Source organism: Cuculus canorus, chromosome 2 (assembly GCF_017976375.1).
Source record: "Cuculus canorus isolate bCucCan1 chromosome 2, bCucCan1.pri, whole genome shotgun sequence".
NCBI classification, from domain to species: Eukaryota; Metazoa; Chordata; class Aves; order Cuculiformes; family Cuculidae; genus Cuculus; species Cuculus canorus.
In genome coordinates this window covers 64,753,320-64,773,360 of record NC_071402.1, presented here as the reverse complement: position 1 = coordinate 64,773,360, position 20,041 = coordinate 64,753,320, and the positions used below count along the sequence as shown (strand labels likewise).

The window sequence follows — 20,041 nt, the reverse complement described above, 5'->3', positions numbered from 1 at the left end:
AACCTTGTTAAACTCTGAGTGTAGATATGGACTGAAAGAACAAGAAGGCATACAAGAAGGAATCTCTAAGAAGAAACTTCTGAAGGACAAGTGAGTCTTTCCCAGGGGAACAGGATGGAGCACTGAGCCCAGCTGTAACTGTAATATACCTGCAAGAAGATACACGAAACTCGAAGTAGCAATATAGTAATAATGAATTAACAATAGACAATGAATCAATAATGAATTAACAAAAGACAATGAATCAATAAAGAGCAAATAGTTTTAAGTAACTAATCATGTATAAGTTGTAACAAAGCATAAGGCATAAAGCACAAAGCACAAAGCACAAAGCATCTTTTGAATGTTAGGGTATATAATCCAGGCTGATTTTGAATAAAGTCGAAGCTTGCTTTATCACTCATATTGAGTCGTCCGCTTGCTTCCCTCGCTCGTCGCATATTAAGCTCTCAAAAAGGTGGTTCTGTGTGTGTGTGTGTGTTTAAAGCACTTTAAATGTTTGTAAGATTTGGGTTTTGGTTTTTGAGCCTGTGTTTGTTTTGATTAATCTTAAAAATGCACCTCTCAGACCTTTTCAATCTCAAGCGGGTAGATTTACCTGGGACCTTTGAAGTGAAAGGCTATAGAGGACAGAATTTTAAAAGAATAAAAAAGAAAAAAAAAAAAGGAGAAGGAATGTGTGTAATTTTAGCGTTCACTCTGAGAACATTCATAGAAAACTCCAAGAGCTGAAGGATAACTTGAAGAAGATCACGATTGGTCAGGACCTGCTTACAGCATGGTTGCGAAAATTGGGAATTACAGGATGGCTAGCCTCTTTGATGAAGTCGTTAATGATGTCGTTTTTACCGTTGATTTTAATGTTGCTCTTTGGTTGTTGTTTGGTCGCATGTTTAAGAAGAATAGCAACTCGTCTAGATAGTCAGGCTTGGGTTGTGCAAAAAGAAAAAGGGGGAATTGTAGGAAATATATTGGAACAAACTGGGCATGCTGTAATCCTAGAAGCCTGCTTGCACAACCCTGCCTATGACAATCAGTAGAAAGGAATGTGCTAAAGTATCAATGTTTAGACACAAAAGCCTATAGTCAGTTCTTAGATACAAAGTCTTAGTATAAGTTTCAAGGTTGTGATGTTTTCTGAGAGCTTTGCTATCTCATGAGAATGAGGAGGCTGGCTTCATAAAGTCAGAACCAGGCATGGGAACCGTGTGCGTAGTTCAACAGTGAGACTTTACTATTAGGATATATCATAAATATTCTGATTCCATGGAAACATGCACTCCGATTATCTGTATAAATAGACCCTCAGAGGTTACAATAAAAGAGCAATGATTCATACCTCTAGGAGGACTCGTTCATTGACTCCGGGGCTCCCCTCTTCCAGCAATGTATTTCACTTACAACTAAGTACATGGATTTCAAATATGGAGTCTTTTAAAAGGCATATTGGCTTTAAAACTTTAATGCTTAGAATTTTTTTCAACATAGTGTAATTTCTGTCAAAGTAGTGTGTATTAAAAGGCACAAAGTATGTTTTTTAAATCCCTTTCTCTTTTCTTCCCTTTCTCCTCCCCTTTAGCAACAAGTACTGTATGACTTCTGTCACATCTGACAGGTTAGACATAAAGAATGGTGTTTCCTCCAGGTTTTTTTTTATACCTGCTGGTACTATAAGCTTTTAGAGGGAAAATTTTTATAGTGTGCATTGTTTTCTTTGGTTTTTCCTAGCAAAGTACTGAATGAAGGCGATGCTTCATTTATCCTGAAAGTTACACAGGGTCTTACAGATGCACTGGTGGAATATTGTCAGCGGTCTGCATCAAACAAAGTAATGTGAATTATGCTTTCGTTTTCTTCTACAAATCTACAGATTCTGGCAAATATGCATTTTTTTGTTGCAGGTATTTTAATTAAACGAAATTTCCGTGGAGACTATATTGTAAGTTTTGCTCATTAAATACTTGGATTTTTGTAGTGAGTATAGGATAAACTTAAAGCTTTCCTCTTGAACACTCTTAATACTTTCTGTTCAAACATGCTTTCATTTTAATAGAAGGTAAAAATCATTTTGTCTCTTCTTTCCTATGCTTTTTCTGCTACTTTTGTCCCTTTTAATTTCAACTTGAGCTTTTCTCATCTCTGCTCACCTCCATGACATTCTTTGTTCTGTATCCCATTTCCGTTCCCAGTCTTCACTTCATTCACGTTGTAAAGAAACATTATCAACGTTGGTTTCTTTCTTAAACGACTTTTTGTCCTACTCCTTGGGCTGTTTCCTTTCTCCACTATTAGAGGTGCCTTTCTCCACTATTAGAAACCCAGATTTTCCCCTCTCTGCTGTTACTTTTGATCGACTTGTCTTTACGTAGACATAGTTTTGAGTACTTATTTGGGGCTGCCGTAGTTGCCACATTCGTTCCCAAAACCTCCAGTTTACATTCTATTATACCATAATCTCCACAGTTTCCAAACTTGGAATGACTTTTCATTCCTATGTTGTCAACAGGGATGATAGGCGCTTCCCTCTTCTTGGTGATCCGTTCGACATCTTTGCCATAGGAAACATTATTCCTTATCCCTCCCGGTGTTTCTTGCTGAACTGTCAGTGTTGAACGACTCCTCATTCACCACAACAGCCACTCCTGCTACCGCAACCACTTAACTGCTTTTTTATTTAAAGAGGGAGCTTAAGTGGAAAATGCTAAATGAGGGTAAGGACCAGCCAACAGGCTGGAGCAAATTAGAGATGGTACTTCAAAAAAAGGTCTTGTTTTTATTTTTTTCTATTTTTTGGTCTTCAAAAGCTTTTTTTAAATTGATTTTGGAGTCCTGGATTGTCTTCGTTCCCCATGTCCCATCTTCCCTCTATCGCTTTCGTTGTACCCCAAAGGCAGTACTTCTCTATCATAAATTTGATGCCGGTAGTTCTCATTACATATTTACTGCTTTTTACTTCATCGTTAAGCTTGCTTTCACCTTATTCCTTCTGGGTTTTCCATATAGGATTTTGTTGTTTTATTCATATGGAAAGAGAGCAAAATCTGACATGTTACAAAATAATCAAGTTCAAACTGAAGGAACTTGTAACCTGCTAGTTGTAGAAAAATATTTTCCCACATTAGAGTTTTTTAGCATTCTCACCTGTGGTCTTGCAACTGGTAATCTTTTAATTCAATCTTTTATTCTGCATATAAAATGCTTCCTTTGTAGACCTGAGAGGTTGAGAATTAGGCTTTGAAAGTATCACTTCTTGGCCTAATGCAGTGCTTTTTCAGATGCAGAGAGGTACAGTGAGCAGTGTATGCATACCTAGAAGTCCATTAGCAGCTGCAAGGTTTTCAGAGAAAAACTCATTTTTTCAGATTTGGTAGCAGAAATACCGCTCTTTTATTTGGTTTGTGATCATTAAAAACATAGTAGTTCATCATTTCGAGAGGTTGTCTTAATGAAATTCTGAACACGATTTTTTTGTTCAAAATCCTAGGACCTCTTAGATACTGAATATAATGGAGAAGCAGCATTGGAATGTTCCCCAGAAGAGTCTGACCTGACTGCAGCAGATGTTAGTGACTTGGATACTGGTAATGTTAGCTTTGCAGTCTTGAACATGCTTTAATCTTAAAGCTGAACCTTGCATAAATTTTAGTAAGCCTTTTCTTCCTGCTTCTCTGAAAGCAAAGCTTAGGAGCAGAATAAAAAGCTGAGGTCAAGTTGCATAAATTAATAGTTTTGTGGGTTTTTTTCCGTCCTCTACAAATGTTACAAGTGCAGACTGTTAAAAAAACTTTATCCTACTTAACTGTTGGATTTAGGGATAAATTGAATTAGTATCAACTCTGACTTTCCTCTGCCCAGAGGCAACTGTTTCTACAGAGGCTTTCAAAGTTTAATCCTGGCTTTTTTCTTTCCCTCCTCTTTCTTTCCCTTCCTGGTGGAGAAGAAGCTTAGTGCAGGCTTAGTCCAATCAAAATGTTAGTGGAAACAAATTACGCTGTGTATTATTGATAATTCTGTTTAATACCCAAATATTGCAACTATTTGGCCTCAGTACTTCTCATTTATTTTTTCAAATAATCTTGGGTTTATTTGAGGCAATTTCCTTCTTGATACAAACAAATGGTTATTTCTCTCAAGAACAGAAAGTACAACCATGTGCTTGGAGAGGCGAAATACCCAGAATACTGGTGAAGCTGTTTTGAATGATTATTTTTTCTGTGCGGTGTCAATTTTATTTTTTTTCTAGGAAGCTTAGGTCCTGAAAACCTCAATTTATGCAATGCTAAAAACAAACTTAGCAATGACTTCCCAATATATGAGACTTGGAAGGTCTGGTTCCTTTTTGTTAGCATAACTGAAGTAGCTTTCACCTACCTCCCCATCTTGTTTCTCCAGGATTTTCTGTAAATGGAAAGCATTCCTGACTCTCAGTTGTATGAAAGTGTAGCAAAGTCAGATGTGAACCTTACCAGCAGCACCGTTGTGCCAGCTTGGGAACGCTTGTTTTGAAACACCTTGTTTAGAGAAATAAGTAAGGAAGGGGCTTGAGACTCTTCTCTTACTGACAAACAATATTTCTCCTCTTTAAGGTTATTCAAGCAGCCGATCAGTTATGCAGTACTTGACAGTAAATGGAGATAATGAATGCCAGAACTTTTCAACTGGTTCTTTGGAAACAGCGTATGAGAATAACATCACTACTGAATTTTTGAACAGCGTCAGAAATATGAATGTTGAGGAAGTTACTGCTACTCTACACAAAACAGCAGCAGCAAACCCCGCTTTCCGACGTAATTCATGTATGCATGTATACACACACAGACACACAGAGATAAAACCATACATAACATAATTTTGTGAACTCTTGAAATATTACAAACTACACAGGTCAAAGAACTTCGAGGTATTAAGGAGGGATGAAGAAACTTTTCTTCCTCCCCTTTACATTTTGCAGGATCCAGTTTAGGAATGGTAATTCAAAATGGCTGCCTTCCCATGGAGGTGCTGATGACTGCTGAATTTCTTCTTGAATTCTTTTCTCATTTGTGCATAGTAACATTTCCATGGTGAGAGATGATAAACTAAAATCAAGCATATTGTTATTAGAAAAAAGCAGAAATTTGTGTCAGGGAAACCCTGGTGAGACACTGGTTAGGGGAATGCCAGCAGCAAAGACATTTTTACTTCTTGATTCCTGAAGGAACGGTACTTGCACAATAACACAGAAATAATAACGAATCCGAAACAAGTAGCCGTCTTTCTTTTGCTCACGGTTTCTGTGGCAGCTACTAAGCCTTCCCACATCTCCAGTTAAATGCTGCCCTTTCTTCAGAAGCTTCCAGTGTACATTTCTAAGCTTCTCAGAGTGTGTTTAAGATGATCAGGGTTAAAAAAAAAGAACACCTGAAGTGCATTGTAAAGAGGAGCTTAAGGTGTTCTTTGCCTGAGTGCTTACTTGAGAAGAAACTGGAGAGACCTGCAAGTGCATGCCAGAACCTCTCCATGAGCCTGTACATGTGCACAACTCAGCAGAGTATCTATGGAATGGAATTCTGGAACAAATTGATGACATAAACCAATTTATTATTTTCATGGCTTTAACCCTTCAGTAAGTACTACCTGTTCCTAGGGACCTCTGGAACAAAGTGGTTAAGTTTATTGATAGCAGTGATTTCTCCCATAAAGCTTCCTTTAGAACCTGAAAATTTCTGGGTGGCCCATGTAGTTCACTTCTATGTGTATTTGGTTTTTGGGGTTTTTTTGAAAGCTTTCTTTGTTGTACGTTGCTCTCGACTGCTTGCTCGCTGTCCCCCACCCCCAGCAGCTGGACTGGAAAGAGAACAGGAGGAACAAAAGTGACAAAACTCGTGGGCCATGATAAAGACGGTTTAATTAAAGTCAAGGGAAGGGGCGGGGGGACAAATGATGCAAAGACAATTGCTCAGCACTTCCCAGGAGCAGACCTATGCTTGCCCAGCCATTCGTGAGCAACAGACACCTTGAGGGACGACTCCACCCCTTTGCCTCCCCAGTTTTTATCACTGAACAGGATGTATGGAATATTCTTTGGGCCAGTTTGTCCCAGCTGCGTCCCCACCAGTCTGTTTCCCATCCCCATCCTACTCACCGTGGGAATGCAGAGTGGGAAAGAGGGAAAGCCCTGATGCTGTGCGAGCGCCCTTCAGCAATAGCCAAAAGACAGGTGTGTTATCATTGCTGTTTTGGTTGCAGATCCAAAACACAGCACCATACAGACTGCTATGAAGAAAGTTAACTCCATCCTGTCCAAAACCAGTACAGGGATCCAGGTGGTCCTTGAAATTTGGACAGTTGATTAGAAACAGCTTAGAAAAAACACGTAGAAATTAGTGGATGCCTGGAAAAATATGATCTGCTTAGGAGTGGTTGGGGGAGTAATGAATAGAGCTTTTGTGATGAGAAATCCTTCCTGACAGACTTTTCTGGAATAGTTTGAAAGGGGTCAGCAAAGGAGTCAGGTAAAAGTGATCCAGTTCCCGTAGTCTGTTTGGAATTCCAAGAAGCTTTAGATAGATACCCTAATCAGAGGCTTTTAAGGAAACTAAGTGGCTGTAGGAAAAGAAAAGAATCCTTATGTTGTTTAACTAATAAACAGATAGCTAGTGGGCAGTTAGTATCTTCACCAATTACACGGATAAAGGGATAAGTATCTGTTTCCCTTATTTCAGATAAAGGGCTTAATTGCTGCAAAAGGTTTAGAGAAGGCAACAAAATATGGGAATATCTTGCGTATAAGAAGCAACAGAAAGCTAGGACTCTTCTTGGCCTGGAAAAGAGATGTCTGAGAGACTGTAATAGAGATTTGTAAAATCACAAGTAGATGGAGATGACAGGATTCTATTGCTTCCGATCACTTTTGATCCATAAACTTGGAGTAGTGAGGGAATTAAACTTCAAAATGGACAGAAAGAGATGGTTCTTCATGCAGTAGGTGGGAGGAAGATCTATGGAACTCCTTGCAAAAGCATGCTGTGGATATGTAAACTTTATGCGTCTTTTTGTCCTCACTGTCTGGGCCAGACTGGACAAGTGTTTGGAAGTGTGGAACCCATTGAGGGCTACTGCCATATTAGACTTGGAAACTTCCCTGAGCTGAAGGTGATCTGCGGTTGGGGGAAGAGAATATTCCCACACCCTACCAATTGTCAGGCACATTTGCCTTGCACTCACTCTTCCCTTAGCATTTGTTTATGGCCACTGAATGGTTATTACCACCACTTAAGCTCTCTGTGTATTGCTTCTACTCCTCTCCCCCTACTAAAGTCAGGGGCATTAGTTTCATCAAAGCAACATGGCCTTCTGGCTTGTGTGCAGAAGAGGAAACTTTGACTTGTCGTTACAGTGGTGAAATCAAGCGCTTCTGGTCGTGCTTTCCTCATTATCAGCTGCAGCTCTTTGAAAGTTGAGACAAGAATAGAGGGACAACCTAGAGTCTTTAGTTGAACCTGTGCAGCTGTTTATAGCAATATACACTTAAAATTCCTAGGCACATCGTCATTGTTAACAGTTACAGTATTTTTCATCCTCCAGTACTTCAAGGGGGACCTTCGAGTACTTAAATGGGGCCTACAGGAAAGCTGGAGAGGGGCTCTTTATCAGGGAGTGCAGTGATAGGATAAGGGGGAAGGATTTTAAGCTGAAAGATGGTAGATTTAGATTAAATATTAGGGAAAAAAGGTTCCCTGTGAGGCTGGTGCTGCACTGGCACAGGTTGCCCGGGGAAGTTGTGGATGCCCCATCCATTGGGGTGTTCAAGGCCGGGTTGGATGAGGCTTTGAGGGACCTGATCCAGTGGGAGGTGTCCCTGCTGGTGGCAGGGGGGTCAGAACTGGATGATCTTTAAGGTCCCATCCAACACAAACCATTCTATGATGCTATGATTTAATAAGAAATGACACAAACTCATCTCGGCACCTAAATGTTTCAGTACCACTTGCACTTTCTAATGTATTTCATCATCAAACCATTTATTTTCTGGTTTTGTTTGTTTGCCTTCAACTAAGGAATCAATATACCAAATGTTATAAGAATCCTGACTGAAAGTGGAACTCTGAGAAGACCAAGCAACGGCGGCACACAGTGATATGGTAGTTAATAGAGAGAATACAGCAATGTTTACTTTCTCTAAGTTTGAGATTATGAACTTAATATGAATTCTGTAGCTGATTTCGCTATTTACAAAATTTTGTAGAGTGTTAGTGAAATTAATAACGTATTTGGAGATTCTTGGTGTTTGTTCCTATAGCTGTAACATCTGTATTTGTAGAAAGTTTGTAATGCTCATATTTGTTCTTTCCATCTTAAGACTTCCTTTAGAACAGGTAACTTGTTTTTCCAAACATCTTTAAATACCAGCATTAAATGCTGTCAGTCTGGTTGTAAGTTGAGAAGTTCCTGGATTATAGCCAATCTCAGGAGCCTAGATATTATAATTGGAAGCTTTAGCAAAGTCAGCAGAGGTTGGCCATGCTTGCAAATTCAGGGATGCATCCCCAGAGATCCAGCCAGACTATGATAAGAGGCACTGATGTGATAACGAAAGTATCTTTTATCTTCTCTTACACTGCCGGTCTAAGAATGACATGAAAGCTGGCTTATCCTGTCCTTCAATTCTCTTTTACCGTGAACTTTTTCCCAACTAAAATAGTGGTGGTTTTGACTGAATGGAAAGGTCAGTGTATTAATGAGTACTACTTTTGTAGGATGATGAAAAATGTTTGGATGGTTACAATTTAGTGTGTCGGGGGGGGGGGGGGCGGAAGATTAAATATTAAGTTGGGTAATTGAAATTTGCTTCCTGCTTGTGACGTTGGGTAGCATTCCGTGGTTCTAATTAAAGCCTCTCAGCTTTGCAGCCAAATGCTGGTATAACATAGACATGCTGGGGCCAGATGGTAAACGAACCTTTTAATGTTAACTTACATTTTTTGGAGATCTGGATGGAATTGAGACTCCTCATCCTGCTGGTTTCACATCTCCATATTGTGGAATCGAAGATGCCATAAAAGTAAGATACCAAAGAAAGCAACAAGGAAATTGGTTAGTTTTGTCCTGTAAATAGACGCAGGAATTAAAATACTTCAATGATGATTGAAGAAACTAAAACACCAAAATGCTGCTTTAAAGAAATTGTGAAGAATTTCTAGAACACCTCTAAATATCTCATTCCTGTCAGAAGCAGAGCTGGAAGCAGAGCTCTTACAGTTCATTTGCTCTACGTTAGGGACAGTGTTAACGCCTGTTTAATGAAGATGAACTTGATCAACATAAACATCAGCGGTTCTGTTTCTGTAACGCAGAAAATAGAAATATCTATGTTTCCAAAGTGCAAAATATTCTGTTAGTTAACATAATAGAATCAGAATATTCAGCTGTTGTAAATGGGCACGTCTAGAACACCTTCTTTTTTCTCTTGCTGTGGAATACTTCCTAGTGGAAATAAAGTTAAATTGAAATTACTTGGATTCGAGTGGGTTTTATTTTTCCCTTGGGTTGAGGGGACTGAGACACGGACTCCTGAATTTGTATTAACAGAAGACCCTTTGTTGCAAAAGCAGGCTGCTTTTATACAACTCTGCTAAATTTCCAAAACCGTGGCGTTATCTGATTGGTTACTAACAACAGTCCCCACGCTCAAACTTCAAAATAACTGGTCGATGGGTAACTAATCCCTCGCTGTTCACGCGCAGTCCCAATTCCTCCTTTGGGCATCAGAATGCTATGATTGTCTCTTTTGCTCTTCTGTTGACAGTACTCTCCGTAGGTGCTTTCCCAGCCATGTTCCTCTGTTGTCCACTTCTTCAAGGTCACTCAAGGGCGTTCTTCAGTGTGGCCAATTCTCTGTGCACTGCCCATGGAGCAGCGCAGCGGTGCCCAGAACCGGGCGGGGGCGGCCGCTTGGGTGCAGGAGCCAGGTAGCCGTACACTCCGTGAGCCGGCACCAAGGGAAGAACTCCCCACGAGTCCACCTTTTTGTTTTTCGACTACGGCTATAGAGTTAAAAGCTTCTTCTGACTGCCTCCGTAAACACTGCATAATACAAAGAACTATCATCAATATTATAAAAAACATTAACAAAATTATCCCACCTCGTGATATGATTTCTTGAATCCACTATCCGATCTCGGCCTTTCATCATTAACTGTGCAAACATTTCTACTCTTGTTACAATCATGTTGGTTCAAATCAAAGCAGTGTGGTGTAATTACCTCGGTGACCTGACGGAGTCACCCTCCTGGCTGGTGCGTCAAGGCGAGATCTCCCAATGTGGTCTGAGGAGGTGATGTGAGAGCTGGAAGTTACTTTAAAACTGCTTGAAATCCCCCCTGTAAAAGCGCGGCCCTCTGTCCAGGAGATCTGGCCTGCTGAAAGGCGAAAAATGTGTGTCCAAGTACCACATGAAGCTGGCTTAAGAAAATTCAAAGGATCGTCAAGGTTGGAAAAGACCTCTAAGATGATTCAGTCCAAGCGTCAGCCCAACAGGACAGTGGAGGCCTTTAGACTGAGCTATTAAGTTGTAACACCAAGCGAGGTCTTTTACCTTGATTCAGCTACTAAGTTGTAACATGAAGCTGGTCTACCTGTCAATGAGCACAGGACAAAGGTCAGGCTTGGGCTGATAGTGCTAACACAATGTAGTTTTTAAGAAACAATGTAAACAATAGTAAGGAAATAAGTAACCAAAGCAGAACGCTTGCTAGACAAACAGGGTATTCAAAGCCAACGTGTAATAGCAACAAGTTAACTAATCAAATAGTCGCTAGAAGACATGAAGAGCGTGTGAATAACGGTTGTATCCAATTATGTTATGTGTTGAGTGATAACACACACTATAAATGTGTAAGTCAAACTACAATAAAGTGCCATGCATGTGTCATCATGTTGGTGTTGTGCCGTCTGTTCTCGCATGGTTAAGAGACCCCAGACCCCGACAATTCTGGTGACCCCCGAAATGATCTTGTAATTTTATATATTTTTATAGTATTACATAGATTATGTATATAGCATGTATATTATATAGTATTATACATAGTATGTAGATACTATATAAATATACTACATATAATATAATGGTATATATATATTTTAAATATAGTATTTATAGTTCTATATTATGTAGTATAAAACACAAATTGTATCTATTATGCAATAGCATATATATTACAGGCTGCATATTAGACATTAATATGACATAATATTACGTAACATATAAAATAAGATATCGCTCTGATCTGTTGCTAATATTAGCTATTCCAGCTTTTCCGTTCCATCCCTTCCATCCGCTCTGCGTCCCGCATTCTCTCAGCTCCCCCCCCGGCAGTTCCCCGCCGCCCCAGGCGGTGGCGCCATCGCCCCGTCCCCGCTGGAAGGGGGGCGGGCAGGAAGCGCGCGCGTTGGCGCGAGGGGCGGGGGCGCGGCGCTCGCTGGCGGCGGCCGCTCACGTGGGCGGCCGCTTCCGGGCTCGGCGCTGGGGGGCGGAAGGGGCTCGCGCTGCCGCGTGGTCGGTGAGTGCCCGGCGGGGTGCGCGGGGGGAGGCGGTGCCGCGCCCGGCCCTGCCCTGCCCTCCCGCTCCCTTCCCGCCCCGCCTTTGTGCCACACGGGCCCTCCCCGCGCGGCTCCCGGGGAACCCGCGGCCTCGGCTCCTCCCGTCTTCCCGCCCCGGCACCCCCGGCTCTTCCCGCCCTCGGCGCGCGGGGCGGCTCCGGGAGCGCCGCGGGCACCGCCGCGCTTCATTCAAACGCCCCGCGGGGCCGCCGCAGCGGAGCCGAACCATGTCCCGGCACGGCGAGGGGCGCGCCTCGACGGCCTAGACCTGCGGAGCGCCGCGCCGGCACGGCAGCGCCTCGGCCGGGGTAAGGGCGGGGGCGGTGACCGGGGAGCTGCGTGCGTGCGTGTGTCTGTGTGTAAGTGCGTGTGTGTCTGTGCTTGTGTGTGCCTGTGCGCGCGCGTGTCAGTGTGCGTGTGTGTCTGCGCGCGCGTCTGCGTACGTGCGTTTTCACGTGTCTGGAGTTGTGTCTGTGTGCATGTGTCTGCATGTATGTGTCTGCATTTGTGTCTCTGCACGTGTCTTTGTGTGTGTCTTTGCTCAATTGTCTTTGCACGACCGTGTGCAAGCATGCAAGTCTGCACTTACACATATCTGTGTGTGCACGTGTGTGTGCGAGCACGTGTGTCTGAGGGTATGTCTCTGTGTGTCTGTGTTCACAGGTGTCTGCAGTCGTGTCTCCATGCATGTCTGTGTGTCTCTACACATGTGTGTGCGTGTGTGCATTTGTGTCTTTGCGTGTCTTTTGTGTGTCTTTGCACGCGTGTGTATGTCTGTGTGTGTACGTGTCTCTGTGCACGTGTCTGTGTGCATGTATGCGAGCATGTCTGCACACATGCGTGTGTCTGTGTGAACGTGTGTGCTTGTCTGTGCCCATGTGTGCATGTGTGTGCGTGTGCACGCCTGTGTGCTTGTGTGTGTATGTACCTGTGTGCAAGCCCCTGTCTGTATGTTCAGGTGTGTCTGCAGTTGTGTCTGTGCATGCATGTGTGACTGTGTGCACGTATGTCTGAGTCTTTGCTCATGTGTTCTTGCATGCATATGTGTGCTTGTCTGTGTGCGTATATGTGCGTGTCTGTATGTGTGTGTGCTTCTGCGAGCGCATGTCTGTGTTCACGTGTGTCTGCAGGCACCTGTGTGTGCGCGTGTGCCTGCTTGTCTGTGCAAATGTGCATGTGTGCACACGTGAGTGCATATGCACGTGTCTGTGCACTTTTCTGTGTGCAAGCACGTGTCTGCGAGCACGTCTGTCTGTTCACATGTCTGTAGTTGTATCTGCATGTGTGTCTGTCTTTGCACGCGTGTCTGTGTGCATGTCTGTCATCATGTGTGCACGTCTGTGTGCACATCTTTGTGCTTGTCTGTGTGCGTGTGTCTGTAAGCGTGTACGTCTGTGCATGCCCGTCTGAGTGCACGTGTGTGTGCGTGTCTGTGCACATGTCTCTGCATGTCTGCATGCATATCTTTGTATGTGTCAGCGTGTGCATGTATGTCAACATGCATGTGTCTGTGTGCGCGCACGTCTGTGTCTGAGCGTGTGCTGTCCCCCTGGGAGCCTCAGGGATGGACTGCATTTAAGTGTTGCCCTTTGCTAGGAGAGATCGTGCCCCAGGCAATGGCTTCTGTCAGGTGAGAGGAGTCAGGGCATGTGCCTTGCCTTCTGGTTTCTCAGGATTTTCCTGATTGCTTGAGCTTGGGAATACTCTGGTAACAAGATTCCCTGGGGATACCGCCTCGAAAGGGTAAGGGAGTGAATTTCAGGTGAAACAGTCGCTCCGTTTTGTGCCCTCGGTTTCCCTAAGCCTGAGACGAGGCTGGCTGAGTTCCACCTGAATCAGCTTCTTAGAAGTGTTGTGCACAGCTATATCTTAAGGGAAGGTAGAGTTGATTTGAGGTACTTTCAATGTTTTAGTCTGTTAAATTATGTTAGTGCAGAAGTGGTTCGTTGAGCTCAGCTCTGTCGTGTTGTAGAAAGGCCAGCTGAAAGCAGGGTTGAAGTCAAAAGCTAAACAGTTGTTTCAGCAAGGAGTTTCATTAAAATATTTACCTAACTGCATAAGCTGTGTGCAGTTTTGCTTGATGTCTTACTACATAGTCGCTGTGATGTTTTCCTTGCTTTGGTTTAGTAACCATTTATCTTTGATTTCTCATGGCATGTAGGAATGGGAAATGGGCATGTTTTTGTTTCCAACAAGTTATTTCCAAAATATGCAGTGCAAAGTAAACTGTGCTTTTTTGTTTTAGTAAGAGAAAGTGTATTTTATGAGCCTGCTCCTTTAGAAGAACTTAACTGGCTTTGTTCAGGTGTGCATGCAGTCTCTTATAGTAAAGTTTTTAATGCTAACTGGAAGGGAAACATTTCTTGTAGAGTGAAGGCTTCCTAAATATTTCCATTAAAGCAGGCTTTGTAAGTGAAAATAACATTCATTTCAAAAGCCCTTAGCTATTTCTGTATGTCTTGCAATCAAGTAGTGAGACTCTTGTTCTAATTCTTTTCTAAAAGATGCATATGGTAGAAATCAGAAGCTTATAAAACTATAGGTGATATGCTTGGACACTGAAGGACCTTTATATTTTGGCACTGAACCCCAAATATTTTTAAAGTCTTTTTAGTTGATAGGTTACTTATGCTAAATTTACATTTAATTTTAAGTGGTCTTGCATACCGCTGCTTTAAGTCAGGAAGTGAAAAGCAGAAATTAAGCTCTAGTTAAATGTTTGTATTATCAGTTGTTTAAATTGCTTTAAAGGAATAAGGAATGACAGTTGGATTTAAAACATTACTTGATCATCCTGATAACGTGTATGAAATGCTGTAATACAGCAAATGGGCAGTTTGAAGTGCATTGGGAAAATCAGCTGTAGAAGTCTCTTCTAGAGTGAATGCTCATCATAGGCACCATAAAAGAATCATTGTTTGCATCTTTTATATAGAAATTTTTGGATTTAGTCCACTGTACTTTTTTTATTTTTGTAGTTAGTTTGGTCTCTAAAATTTGAATGTTGTGCTTGCAGCTTTTTTTGTCTACTTCAGATATTAAGAATGTGTGAAACCTAGTTACTCAGGGAGTAGTTTGAAAGAGAGGAGAAACAAAAAGTTTATTGTACCTGACAGCGTGGACCTTTGTGCTGTGTACAGCAAAATCTGCAAATGTTCAGGTTTCCAGCTCTATAGATTACCTGTTATTATTACGAAGTTGTGAGGTGTTAAACCTCCACATCCTAATGGCTTTGTGCTTGCCTCCCCTTACTCCCTTTTAAATTGTAACTAATGTCTGCAATCACTTCTAGGAGTCATCATGGTCTTAATTATCAGAAATCTAGGCACAATTTGTATTTCATGTTGAGTGTCGTGACATCAGCTTCTGGAGTTTTGTTATGAATGAATTTAGAAGTAAGGAGATGGCGGGAAGGAAGATAAAGGAACGTGATCTAGTGTTTGTGGAAGTTTTTTTTAATGTGGGTTTGTTTTTTTCTAAAAAAAAAAAAATCTAAGTACTTAGATAATTAAGTACTTTTATCAGTACAGGTGTGTCAAAGCCAAAAGAAACTGAAGCGTGCCTTTTAATTTGTTCAGGTTATTGCGCATCTATTCTAGTATGTCTGTATGACTTACAAGTATAGCTACTCATACTACCTTATTTCTTATGTCTCATTTTAGTTTTTCCCAGTCTTTTTACTCTGTATGTGCCTGTTTAACTTTCTCTCCCTCATTCTTTCCAGTTATCATTTTTAAGTGCATGGATTGGACTTTTCAGTGTGTAGTGGGAGTTTTCTTAGTTTCTTGTGTGCTGCTGTTAGTGAAGGCTTGATTAAACCCATGATTTTACCTGCACAGGCTGAATGCTGCTAATGATTGAGTTGGCAAACAATGTACAAACTAAATGAAACAGTTCACTTTTGGCTTTTGGCTTGATAAGAGTCAACTATGTAGAAGAGTTGCTTTGTTAGCAGGAACTTTTTAAAACCAAACCAACGACTTGCCCATCAAGCAGTGGAAGATGCAAATCCTTAAGTGATCTTTTTCATTAAAGTAGTTGTTGGAGTATAGACAACCAAAGGAGCAACAACCTGTTGGCTGGACACTAGAACAACAGCTATACTGGATTAGTCTACATGTCTGTTTAGTCTAGCATCTTGTCTCGGGAGCAGACACAAGTTTATGCATAGGAAAAAGCATAAAAACATGAGCCTTCTTTAGGAACTTGCTGCTTTTTGGTGGCGCTGCTTGTTTGTAGTGAGTTTAGATGAAATTCACATTCTGAATATCTTTTTGCAGAGAATCAGAATGACTAAAAAAAGGAAACATCAAGAAGATTTCCAGAAAGTGAAATTAAAAGTTGGGAAAAAAAAGCCTAAACTAGAGAATGCAACTGATACTACCGTCAAAACAAAGGCCATACAAATTCCTGAACAGCTTAAAGAAGATGGAGTGCTTCCTACACAAAATAGGAAACTCAACATCAAGGTATACCATGACACTGTGTTCTGAAATGACAGAAAATTACCTGACACTCGTCTAAGTTTGCTATGTTTACTAGAATTTAGGAAAAAAAAAATTCATTTGGAAAAGAATAAAACCCTTGAAAATCCCCAGCAGAGTCTCTGAATCCAACCTCTCTGTTCATGACAGTAAGGTGACCCATGAATTTAATGGCTCGAGTTGGTAGACCAGTGTATAACCCAAGGGAAAGGTTTTCAGCAGTGCAAAAACTGAAATTGCAAACTGACTTAGGTATGTAAGATTAAGATCTGGTTTTTAAAAGTCTTGGCTTGTAACTTAAGGACAGGATTTTAAAAGGCAGACTTCCTGAGATGAAGTTCTAAAAGAATTTTGCATTTCTTTTGTGATTATACATTTCTTCCTTTGTGTCATCCTCTGTGTCTTGCAACTCTGCTTAAACTGAGGAAAGCTGTTGAGACTGGGATTTCATAGTTGTACTTTTGAGAACAAGTGCATGGGCACTTATTTTTGGTAATCTCCCTGTTAAGTCAGTAGGGTTGTGAATAAACTTAAGAGTGAGGATTATCCAATTACCCAAAGGACAGGCCATGGTATCTTTTTTTCCTGTCATTGAATAGTGACAATTTGTTCGTTGTTATACTTTAAAGTTACATTTTTTCTGAACCTATGCTGCTATGAACAGTGTTGCATCACGAGAATAGCTTCTGTATCTTTGAGTATTTAAGGAAAATGTGCTGGGAGGAGGTGGGGAAGTTTAAAGAGCTTAAAGCAGTAATGATAGCAATTATATGTTTCTTTCCTTTTAGGATCTGCTTTCACAGATGCATCACTATAGTCCTGGAGTTAAGCATAATGCACTTCTCGGGCTCAAAGAACTCCTGTCTCAGTATCCATTTGTAATTGATGCACACCTTTCGAATATAATAAGTGAGGTGGCAGCAGTGTTTACAGACAAAGATTCTGGTGTCAGAGGAGCAGCTGTTCACCTGCTGCAATTTTTGTCTTCAAAAATAAGAGCGGAACAGATTGCTCCATTTTTTCCTTTGGTAAGTGCCCATCTTTCCAGTGCCATGACTCATATCAGTGAGGGAATTCAGGAAGATTCATTGAAAGTCTTGGATGTTTTGTTGGAAGCGTACCCAGCTCTTCTCACAGACCGCAGCAGTATATTGTTGAAGAATTTTGTAGAGCTTATTTCTCACCAGCAGCTGTCAAAAAGACTGAAAAGCAGAGAGAAACTTTCCTGGATGCTCTCTGTTAACCCAAATCGCAGAGTAACTTCTCAGCAGTGGAGGTTGAATGTACTTACCAGGCTCAAGAAGTTTCTCCAAGCAGTGGTAGATGGATCCAGTGAAATAGAGGATGAAGGGCTTCAAGAACCAAAGGATAGCCCTCATTCTGTGAGGAACCCAATATGTATAACTTGGAAGATCCATGCAAATAATCAGCAGCATATACAACTGTTTGAAAATGGTGGCTTACGACCAAAGATCAACTCGTCGTTTAGACTGAGGTGAGAAAACATGAATTAATTTGGGAATTAATGTCAACTCTGTGATCACAATGTTAAGCTGTGGTTGTTTGCTATTGAGGACGACAATTTAATTTTTAGTGTGAGATTGTGCCTTAGCCCTACTTTTTAGCATTTAGTGTAATGTGCAGTCTTACTGCGGTGGCTTGCAGATAGGGAAATACTGAGGAGATAGGTGCTCTGCCTATATCGTGAACTTTCCCATTATTGAATAAAAGTTTTATTTTATGCTATCCATAATAATTTTGGAAGACCAACTGTAGCGAGTTTTTTGGAATGTGAACTGATGACTACAAGTTGTTGCAGGATATCAAACAGACATAGGAACAGGTAGGCAGATTTCTTCACATTAAATGTAAGCTTGTTTTTTATAGCGTTGTAATCAGTTTTACTGAAATTTTGTGCTTTGACCTTCAGGAGTCTGTTTTAAGTTTAGGAGTCCATTCTCTGTGAATAAAACTCATTTTTAAAAGGGCAGCATGGTAAGAAGTGTCTGGGTTTATGAAGTTCTGCCGATGTTTGCAATTGTAGATGTTTTTCATCAGTTCACCAGTTCATCTCTTCACTGTGGGTAAAAGATGTCTTGTCCCAGGTACGTTGATGGATATGGACAAAGTGTAGTGTGCTTAGTCACTGGAAGGTTTCTGTGCTTAGTCACCAAAGGGTTTGTGTTTTTTAATACTGTTCTAAATAGACTTGAGCTGAAGTTGAGGGAGAAACAGCTAACCTTTGTATCTTTTCCTCTTTACTGATTCACCCACTCCTCATGTTGGAGAGGAACCTCCCACCCCACTTTATGGTACCTTTTAAACGTTGGCATCCTCGTGTATGTGCACTAAAGTAGGTGTTACATACCTGCTGTTAGGAGGTGTGGAATAACAACTTGAAAACCAGAAACTGTTTCCGTGTTACACAGCACTTCTAATCCATGGATATCGCAGTGGTTTGAAGAGAAACCAGGGGCAGAAAAGAATATAAACCCCATTGCCTAATCCCTTGGTATTGTCTGTCTCATATCTTTGATTGACTAAAGTGCAGATGAAGACGTGTTCTCTTTTAAAATTGCAGGTATTGACCTGCATTAGCAGATGTTTTCTCTCTCTTTCATGGAGACAGACAAATTCTATTCCCACCCTCCTAGGCTTCCTCGTGGTAGACAGCATATTCCTTGAGGTACGTGTAGGAAATGTATATTAAGTAAAATGTGCGGCTTATTCTCATAAAAGCGGTCCTTAGCATAGCATAAGGGTTCAGTCATGACCAACAATATCTCCTGCAGGTAAAACTTTAGTTAGAAACTAGACCAGTGAAGCCCCCTTGAGGTGAGGGGAAGGGTTCGGTGCTGAGCACACAAGACCTATGGGTTTCATCTCTGCAGTCAGAAGCATGCAATTGTGAACTGCCATCTATCAGAGGATTCTTAAATTGTGCCCTGAATGATATATAGTGTATGCTGTACCATGCCGTGTAATAGCTGAAGGTGCATTATATCCAAGATCTAGGAAAATAAACTTTATATCTGATGTCACCTGAATTGGATTCTGGTTTTCTGAGGAGCTAGATTTTGGTGAAACATCGTGATCCACTTGTGGTTATAAATACTTTCAAAAAAGCATTTGCAAGCATGAGGAGGAGCTGGAAGAATAGAAGGAAGTGTTGCTAGAATCCAAGGCGAGATTGGCAAAGCAAACTGATGGCAGCAGAACAGAAGAGTGGAAAGAAAGAGCGTCTGCAGACGGTACTAAAATGTTCTTTCTTTTTTTTTTTTTTTTTTTTTCCTTTGTGCATAGTTTTGTTATATTAATTTTGTCCAGAGGGCCACTACAGCTTGTTTCTGTGGATACAGGCAAAATTCTAAGAGTGATGGTTACTGTGTTGTGTTTTGCATTTGCCACTAAAACCTTTTGTAGTAGTCTGAAGGTGTTTAATTCTGTCTCTTCCAAGTCCAGCTGTGTGGCCTTTTACAGGCATTCCCATGCCTTTGCTGTGGCCATTACTGCAAGGACCATATTGGACAAATTATGTCCAATAAGAGGTGCAAAACATCTGTAGTGCTTCTTAAGCACTCACTGAATCAGTGAGTGTGTTTTTCTTTAAAGAAGTCAATGCACAGTTAGTCAAGTCCTAACTCTAGATAATGAATTGACCAAACCATAAGTATCTAATTGTGTGTATGTATTGATGACCTCACTGCTAATACAGCAAGTAAGTTTCAGCTTTGTTCCTTAAAAAGTAAGGTTCCAAACACCACGGATAGTGTGCTAAATTTTTTTAATTCCTGTATCTTTTTAATGTTGCAAGTTCCTTTGGTAGGGGTGGCACCTCATCAATACCCTAGTGATTATAGAAAGGTATTTTCAGAATCAGTTTGCAGTATCAATGTTTAGTAAAAAGTGTAGATTCTGAGTCCGGAATGCTGGGTGGATCAACAAGGCAAATCTTAAGACTTCATTATTTTCTGTGG

At 41.1% G+C, this 20,041-nt stretch overlaps 2 protein-coding genes and 1 long non-coding RNA gene across 3 annotated transcripts in view; all 3 read left to right on the top strand.

Moving 5' to 3' along the window:
* Positions 1 to 2,550, top strand: part of LOC128851465 (uncharacterized) — a 4,969-nt gene extending 2,419 nt beyond the window's left edge. The window contains exon 3 of the long non-coding RNA XR_008448849.1: positions 1,580 to 2,550. This is a non-coding gene — a long non-coding RNA (uncharacterized LOC128851465). The remainder of the gene's footprint in view (positions 1 to 1,579) is intronic.
* LOC128851464 (uncharacterized) overlaps positions 1 to 8,583 on the top strand; it is a 36,786-nt gene extending 28,203 nt beyond the window's left edge. Inside the window, exons 14-15 of the mRNA XM_054060520.1 lie at positions 3,485 to 3,581; positions 4,587 to 8,583. Coding sequence (XP_053916495.1) covers positions 3,485 to 3,581; positions 4,587 to 4,849 — 360 coding nt within the window. The 3' untranslated portion in view covers positions 4,850 to 8,583. The remainder of the gene's footprint in view (positions 1 to 3,484; positions 3,582 to 4,586) is intronic.
* Positions 8,584 to 11,562: 2,979 nt separating this feature from the next.
* The window catches only part of TEX10 (testis expressed 10), a 62,544-nt gene continuing 54,065 nt past the window's right edge, over positions 11,563 to 20,041 (top strand). The window contains exons 1-3 of the mRNA XM_054060518.1: positions 11,563 to 11,888; positions 15,861 to 16,049; positions 16,853 to 17,559. Coding sequence (XP_053916493.1) covers positions 15,870 to 16,049; positions 16,853 to 17,559 — 887 coding nt within the window. The 5' untranslated portion in view covers positions 11,563 to 11,888; positions 15,861 to 15,869. The remainder of the gene's footprint in view (positions 11,889 to 15,860; positions 16,050 to 16,852; positions 17,560 to 20,041) is intronic.